Here is an 8,656-nt window from a genome sequence, read left to right as displayed (position 1 = left end):
TAGGGAACCTGCTTTGTCATGGGGGTTGGGCTGGGTGATCTCCTCAGGTCCCATCCAACCCCACCATTCTTGTTCCTACGGAGAATTTTCTTGTAGAGCTGCCCCAGCCAAACCTACTGATGCAAAAGGCCTTTCTCACCATGTTTCCATTCTGCCTCCCATCCCTAATGACACACGATAAGTACGATTTTAAGTACCATTTTAAGGACGATTTGTGTGTTCTTGTTCTGGTGTAGCTGGCTGGAAGAGGCAGCCTCCACCTCCTTCTTGAGTAGCACCATATTTATAAGTGGTGTCCTCAGAGAGAGAACACTGCACCTTACCCTCAAAGCAATAGCTCTGAATTTTATCTCCTCTGCTTTCTCCTTTACAATCTAAATTGCCTGTTGTCCAGAAGTCTGACATTTAAATTGTGTGCTGCCCAATGATTCATTTATCTCATTCTTGACAAAAGAATGACTAAAGCATTTACTTGACATTAGAGCACCTAGCTTTTGCTACATTTATTCTGTGCCTTTGTAGTGTTTGGGACAATCTCTGCTTCTCAGATCTTAAACCATCTGTTAAGTTCCCTTTTTAATCCGGTTCCATGATCTGCTGGTTCCAGCAATGAGATCTAAGAATCAAGACTGCTATTTCTATGTTCTAGCTTCTCTCCAGCTTGCTGGCTGATGCTGGCCAAGTCACTTCACAGCTAAGTCATAGTCTCCCTTTCTGTAAAGGACATGTGTGTACTTTCCTTGTTATTAAGTACTCTGTTGGCTGCAATTTGTGATGCAAATTATCTCCTCTGCAAATACATCTCCTGTCCTGCTTACACCAAGTGTGGATAAAGGAGGTACAGCACTATTTTCCTGATCTAGTTGAAGGTTTCCCTGCTCATTGCAAGGGGGGGGCTGGACTAGATGATCTTTAAAGGTCCTTTCCAACCCAAACCATTCTATGAATAGCTTAATCAACCTTATTAAATGATTCCTTTATTTTATTTTCCTTCCTTGTTTCTAGATTTGTAGCAATTGCTGAGAACGTGTGCTCTGTGGGAGGCCTGTGGTGGTTTGCTGCACCTTTCCTACCTGTTCCTGCCCTTCGTGCTCTTATGTTGTATCTTTTGTTTTGCAGGATTTATTCTTGTCCCTTTCAATGGGGCGTGACTGTACAGATCAATAATGAGGACCAGCCCTCGCAGGCCCTTAATTCTCAAGAGACGGAAACTGACCCTCCCACAGGAGGATTTTTTTTCAGCAGGAGATGAACATGGTAGTCAGGCTGGAAAGACTCCTACGCAGGAGCACAGCCAGGAAGACCAACAAACCAGTCAACCCAGAGACAAAACGGACTGTGGCCTGCAGAAATTCCCAGCAGGGATAAAGATCATTGACCATCCTACCATGCCTAACACACAAGTGGTGGCCATCCCTACAAATGCTGATATTCAGAGCATCATAGAGGCACTGACAGCAAAAGGAAAAGAATGTGGCAACAACGGGCCCAACAAATTCATTCTCATTAGCAGTGGGGGCACATCCCGTTCAGCAGGTCCCACACCATCGCAGCGTCTCCCATCGGAGAAGAAACCCAGTGCAGCAACCAAGGCTGCAGGTAGTCAAGAAAGAGACAAGAATGTTACGCAGACACCTGGTCCAGCAGGAGGGACAACGCTCTGGCATTCAGGAGTTGATTCTGTGGTTGGACAGGAAGGGGAGAGCAACTGTATGTAATCTTTACCTTTTTTTTTTGTGTCCTGACAGATAGTCAAAGAACTGTGAAGTGGGGTGATGAGTGTAGTGCTTGGATCTCAGTATGCAGTAAGGAAAACTATTTCCTTAATTATAAAATATCTATGGATTGGATTCTAATAATCTACATCGCTGTGGATATGTAGTGAGATCTGAAGGATCTTAGTGAATATAGTCTTGGTGGAAGAAACAGCATATAAAGGTTTTCTATGGCATATAAAGGCAAAGCAAAATTTTAGTGCTGGAGGAAAAAAGAAGGGCTGGCTTGAGGAAATCGCGTCTAGAAGAACAAAAGACTAAATTTAATTTAGCAAAAGATTGTAGCTGAATGCAAGACTAACAGAGTACCCTAGTTGGTGACAGAACATACGAGCCTAGAGCTTTGAAAAAGGAATGATTCCCATTCTTTAATAACTCAGCAGCGGGGCTGTTTCCTCCTTGGCTCTCTCACGAAGCTGCTGAATACACGTTCGAAGTGGGATGGATTTTACTTTGAAACACTGCTCAGATCAAATTCGTATTTGCCACAATAAATAGCTATGTAGCTTTGGGGCTGTAGCAAATCTTACCCTACAGTGTAGCACTGTCTGACAGGAACCCAGAGACAGCTGCGATATCTGCATTGCTCCAGCCAGCCTTGCCAGAAATAACAAAACTCTGTCAGTTTTTGTTGTGGCAGTTCAAAAACCTGGAGACATCTGAGCTTCTGGCTTGGGTCTTGTGCTAGGTCTTTCAATTGGAGTTTGTCACCACTTTCCTTGGCCTCTGTTTACTAGATTCATCCTTTATCTAAAAATACTTGAATTCTGGTAGTACTGGATCAGCATTGTCCTATTTTGCTCGAGAGCAATAGCCTGGTTGGAATGTTTGCTTTTAAGGCTGCGGCTTTTTTCAGAAATTGGGCAGATTCACGTGAAATCAGGAATTCAAGGTTGAATTCCTTCCACAAGAAACACTAACATTCCAATACTATCTTGTCCCTGTCTTGAGACAGGGATGCCTCTTCTAGAAGTGTGACTAGTGCCTTCCTTTTGGCAGTTGAGATGAAGAGGGAAGAGGGTTACTTGTGAGTGAGCAGAGCTATGGGCTTGTTATCCCAACAGGCAGTGGCGAGACAATGAGCTCTGTGTTGGACAATAGTCTCACTAACATCCAGTGGCTGGGGAAGATGAGATCCGATGGGCTAAGTCCCTGTTCTGTGAAGCAAGACACGGAGAAAGAGAACCAGATGCCTCTGCAGGAAAGAATCAAGGTAAGTAGGAGAAGACAACAGAGCGTGCGCTAAAACTTTTGGTAGGGAAGTAATCCATGTTTACAAGAACGTGGCCTCGCCATCTCTAAATTTGGCCTTTACTGATTTGAATAGCAGAACCTGGAGGATCCAGGGATGTTCCATGGCCCTTGTTGTCACCTTTGTGAGCGCTCACGTGTGCTTCCTTCTGTCTCAGACTGAAGAAGATGCTGCTGCTGCTGCTTCTATTCCTACTGCTGCTTCTGTTGCCGCCTCCTCCTCCTCCTCGTGGCAGGATTCAGTATCAGAACGACCTCCTTACTCCTACATGGCCATGATCCAGTTTGCCATCAACAGCACTGAGAAGAAGCGTATGACTCTGAAGGATATCTATACCTGGATTGAGGATCACTTCCCATATTTTAAACATGTGGCTAAGCCAGGTTGGAAGGTAACTAGCAGGCCCTTGAGTTTCTGTGGGCCACAAGGTGATCTTAGCTTAAGCCTTCTGGATGAAAATGAAAAGTTGTTCCCCAGCCTGCAGAGCAAGATGTAAATTAAACACCCCACCCCAAATATCCTCTCATTCCAAATGTTCCCCGTTCCACTTCTCCCCCTTTTCTCATTCCACTTAGGTGAGATGATGGGATGGTTGATCATTGGAGTAAGAATAGGGATCTCAAGAGTAAACAGAATAAGAGACTGATGGCAGGATTGGCTGGGGATGGAATGAATACAAAGGTCCATGTCATCTACGCTTTGGAACGTAATCCCTCTGCCAGGGCAGTTGTGTCTCAGGTGGGTCCTGCTGTGCTAATAACAAAACTGCTGCTTTTCAACTTCCCCCTCGATCCTTTCTTCCCAGAACTCCATTCGGCACAACCTGTCCCTCCATGATATGTTTGTCCGTGAGACATCTGCTAACGGTAAAGTCTCGTTCTGGACTATTCACCCCGATGCAAACCGTTGCCTAACATTGGACCAGGTATTTAAGGTGAGTGCCTTGTGCTAAGAAAGTGGAACAGGCTTTCCAGTCCCTAAAGGTCATGCTAGTCAGATGCACCTTGTTTTAACAGGAAAGTTAAGCTGCTTTGGCATCAGCTTTTTGGTAGAAGCTGGATTCAGTCACTTCTCTTGACAAATAGACAAGCTCTGTACTTGAAAGAAAAGATGGTGTGGCTCTGCATCTGAACTGGAGCTTCTGGGGAATGTATTTATTCTTCAGCTGGCATGCCAAATGTAATAGTGAGCTTGTTCAACCTCTTTCTGTGGGCCTAGTTCCAATTCCCAGTGAGAAGCTTTCCACTGAAGTCAACCAGGAGTTCCTGTGCTGTTAGATTAGACAGTCATAGGATGGAGTTACCCTATCCCAGCTATGTATTTTAGGAAGTGCCATTTTGTGGAAGAAACAGAACTTGTGAGCCTGGTATAGGTGTGTTTAGACTCTTCTGTGTTTTCTGCAGTGGGTGGGCAGATTGACTCTTTTTTTGCTCAGATTATATGAGATTAAAATGTCCCATTTGTTCCCCCTTCGGTTGATAACATCATCTTATTTTTCTCCCTCTCAATGCCTTGCTACCACCAGCCGCTGGACTTGGGGTCACCAACATCGCCTGAGCACTCTGAATCAGTAAGACTTACCCTCTGGCTCGGGGCTTGGGCTTCCGTTCTCCTCTTGCTGGTCACTGAAGGAAAGGACAAGAGGCTGGGGAGGGGGACTGGGTCACTGCTGCACCTAGTTGTACAGCTCCATGCACGTTTTTTGTGGGGAAAGGAGTTCAGCTGAGGGATAAGGGCTTTCAGGTGGTAGAACTATACAGCTTGGAGTGACTAGAGGTCTACTGCTGAAGTAGGCTGCAATGGGCACCACCAGGATTCAGAGAGAGATTGCTGGTAAAATCCTCATCTCTATGGCAGCAGTCCCAAACTGTTCTGGGGCTCGGATCCAGAGGGAATAGGATCTCTCTGTGCTCCATTCTCATTTTGGAACCTAGCTGCACTGTGACTGAGCAGGATGAACCTGTTTGCTGTCTCTCTTGCATTCAACAGTTTTAACAATGACAAATTAGCAAGCAGCCAGTCGAACGCTTTTCTATCGTGGTTACAGCCCTGACCTTCTTTCCATCTGCTTGGACTTCTGATTCCTCTGTTGCCTCTGCTATTCCACTTGAACATCTATCTGGTCTCTGGTTTGTATAGAGATCCGATATACAATAAAGTGATCCTCTTTGCATCTCCTCAGGCACTGAGGACACTGAAACCAGGTCACTTCTGCAGTAGAGTCTGCAGCCGGAGCAGCAATGTCATGCCATCTCTTTTTCTACACAGCTTTTGGTTGGCAGCTGGCTTTGAGATGGCATGGCCGCAGAACAGCGGGTGGCACAGAGACAGTGTCAGCATGAGCGGTGGGTGCTGACAGCTGCTCTCTCTGTGTTAGTGTAGCACAGGCTTCTGGATTTGCAGTTCTGAATGAGGCAGCAGAATAAAGGTGGATTCTTCTCTTTAAATCTCTTTCTTTTCTCCTTCTCCTCTTTCTTATTCCACAATGACTGCAGCAGCAAAAGCGGCATCTTCCTGATCCCCAGAAGAACATGGGAAGCACTAGCAGCAGCAAAACTGAGCACCAGAATGCACGTGAGTGTCTACATCAGCCTAGGCCAAAGAGAATCAGCCCCATAAATCTGGGGCACTCTCCCAGATTCCCTTAGGAATAAAAGTGGAAATTGTTATCCAGGTTTGCCAGCTTTTAGGCTTCCTACTGTCAGGTTTGGAGCTGATGGCAGTACTTCTGCATCTGAGAGAGGATGTGATGGGGAGGTGGAGGGGATAGGGTACTCAAATGGAGTGAGAGCAGTGCTTGCCCCAACTTGGGAGCTATGTATGAAGGACTATCTGTATGGAGGACTATTTTCTTGTTCATCAGGCCTTCTGACTTGGGATTTGTATCCTAAAAATTACCAGAGGAGGCAGGTGAACCTATCTCTGACCAGATGTTTATTTTGAGCTACTTAGAAGGACTTCTTGTGAAGATGCCTGGGTTTCAAGGGATAGTAGAGGAAGGGCAAGAGGCTAGTGAGTCCATTCTTTTCCCTTCTAGGCCGCAAGATGAAGCCTTTGCTTCCTCGCATCAACTCCTACCTGGTTCCAATCCAGTTTCCTTTGAGTCAGCCTCTTGTCTTGCAGCCTTCTATGAAGGTTCCTCTCTCCATGGCGCAGGGAGTGTCCCTCAACAGCTCAGAGACTTTCCGAAGCAATAAGCGTGTGCGCATTGCTCCAAAGGTTGGTTTCTTGTTTTGTTTGGTTCTTTTGGGGGGAGGAGTTCGGTTGGGGTTTTTTGTTTTGTTTTGGTTGGGGTTTTTTTTTCTGTAGCTCTTGCCCTTTATGGACCCTGTTCATATGGTTACTTTTTCCATCTTTACTAGGTGCTTTGAAACTAAGCTCCTATTAAGGAACTAGCCAGTGACAATCCTTGCTATCCTCTTCTGTCTCTAGGGTGACTATTACCTGCTAGTTGACTTGCTATAAGGACGTTACTATAAGTCACTACAGGAGGGGGCTCTATGAATTGGTCAAGACAATTTTTCTCTACTGCTTGGATGTGAAGAAACAAGAATGGGAGAAATGGCTTTGTTCTGTCCCAGAAACATTCAGATTTTTGGTAGCTCTGAAGAGGCACGTAATATAGGGAACTTATTCTGAAAGAATATTTATTTGCATGTAGTCTTCCCAGAGGTTTTCAGTACCTGCTGTTTGCCAATTCTGTGGAGTTCCCGGTGATTCTGGGCTCAAACAAAACAGCTATTAAACAGGTCTGACTGCTCTTGGATGCTTAAATGTTGTAAAGCTTTGACTTCTTCCAGCCTGTCTAATCATAATCCCATTTTCTTTTGTGTGCCTGCTGCTTTATGTTCTCTCCTGCTATGATTTCTTTCCCTTGTGCTCATTTTCTTTTGATAACCTCAATTTTTTTCTCTTCTTTTTCCTGGGTTTCTGTGAAAGCTGCCCTCATTTCTTTTGTTATTTCACATGTAGATAGTGTAAGGAGGAATCAAAGGAGTTACACTTTTCCAGAAATATTCATCTCTCCTTCTGCCTGTACTCCTAAAAGTTCCTCATAAGCAGAAGTGCTATGAAGGGTATGATTTCCAGTCACTTAGCTAAACTCCTTCCTGTGCAACCTGTAGGCTTCTTTGTGTTAACTTCACACAGCGATCAATCTCTATCTGTTGTTGTAGTTACTGCTTTCTGAAGATCCTCCTCTTATCTGTCCTGCTGTCCTTATGTACAAGTCTTTCTTTCCTTCTCTCCTCTATGATTTGGGTTTTGGGTGGGTTAGGTCCTTGCTTACTGACTGCCTAGCACTTGTGTTTCTTTGTAGATGTCACTCTCTACAGAAGAGTCATCCTCTTTATCCATGGCTGCTGTCAAGGAGGAGAATCCATGTGATGAAGGCTTATTTTCCCCAACCCATTCACTAAAGGAGAGCAGCTCCCAGCCCGGTGAGGAATCGGCTTCTTTCCCCGAGGGCATCGGTGTAAAGGAGGAAGAAGGCTCTCAGCTGGATGACTGGCTGTCCCCGTTTGCCTCAACCCTAGCAGTAAAGGAAGAGCCAGGCTCACTCCTCCCAGAATCATCCACAAAAGAGAAGAAACAATTCACCATACTGAAGTCACCACCTAAAGGTGTTTCTGACACCTTAGTCATAAAGAGGCGGGAAAGGCGGGAAATGGGCAGATCCCGAAGGAAACAACGCCTGGCACTACCTTGCTCAGAAGAGCCTGTCCTTGTTTTACCAGAAGGTAATGGCTTTGAGCCTTTTCAATTAGGGGTGGACTCGCCCTTCCTGCAGGAAAGCCAGCCCCTTGAGAATGTATCACAGTTCAGCTGCTCGCAGGGGGAAGAGGAGGGACCCTTTAAAACACCAGTCAAGGAGATGTTCAGCAAATTGCCAGTGTCTTCTACTCCCAGCAAAATCTCAGCAACTACTAGTCCCCCACTGGGGGGGCTTGACCCCTGGAAGTCTGCGCCCTCAGCCAAGGGAAGTCACGAGCTGGACTTCAGTCCAGTGAGAACCCTTCAGTTGCCATTCACACCCCTCCAGGAGAACCAGGACTTGCTGAGTTTTAACAGCACACCCCTTAAAAATCCCTTCTTTGAGTCCCCTCGGGAACTGCTCAATACAGAATCCAGTGACATGGTGCATGACCCCATCACGAGCTCTCCAGCTCATGAGTCTACTAAGCAATCACCTGTTGAACTGCCAGCCTCCGGCTTTACTGAAAACCGGTCACTCATGGAGGGCCTGATCCTGGACACCATGAATGACAGTCTGAGCAAAATCTTTCTAGATATCAGCTTTCCTGGTCTTGAGGATGAAAACTTAGGAACAGACATTAGTTGGTCTCAGCTCATACCTGAACTGAAGTAAACTGGCCTGAGGTCTGAATTTGGCTTGTTCTCATACTACAGAAAGCACTCTACTCTCCTGAGATCTGTTCCTGTAGTCTAAGACAACTGTCTGCTTTTGACTGATTCTCACTTCCACAGGAACAGAGGGCGTTATTGACTCCTGCTAAGCTGGGAGACAGGCCCATCGGCTGCTATGAGCTCCCTTTATAAGCTGCAATAGACTATTTATGTGCAACAAGATAGAACCTCTCTAACCCTGTGCTAGAGATAAGAGTCCCTG

The 8,656-nt window shown here is 45.7% G+C and overlaps 1 protein-coding gene across 1 annotated transcript; it reads left to right on the top strand.

Annotated features, from left to right (window-relative positions):
* The first annotated feature begins 1,166 nt into the window (after nt 1-1,166).
* FOXM1 (forkhead box M1) lies at nt 1,167-8,395 on the top strand. Its single transcript, XM_010176343.1, has 8 exons — nt 1,167-1,710; nt 2,840-2,988; nt 3,185-3,418; nt 3,833-3,961; nt 4,553-4,597; nt 5,523-5,601; nt 6,065-6,246; nt 7,346-8,395. The coding sequence occupies exons 1-8, from the start codon at nt 1,167-1,169 to the stop codon at nt 8,393-8,395; spliced, it is 2,412 nt and encodes an 803-aa protein (XP_010174645.1).
* Nucleotides 8,396-8,656: the final 261 nt, after the last annotated feature.

Source organism: Antrostomus carolinensis, unplaced genomic scaffold, assembly GCF_000700745.2.
Source record: "Antrostomus carolinensis isolate BGI_N321 unplaced genomic scaffold, ASM70074v2 scaffold19759, whole genome shotgun sequence".
In the NCBI taxonomy this organism is placed as follows: domain Eukaryota; kingdom Metazoa; phylum Chordata; class Aves; order Caprimulgiformes; family Caprimulgidae; genus Antrostomus; species Antrostomus carolinensis.
Note: the sequence above shows the minus strand (reverse complement) of the source record. Positions and strands in the feature narration are given on the sequence as shown.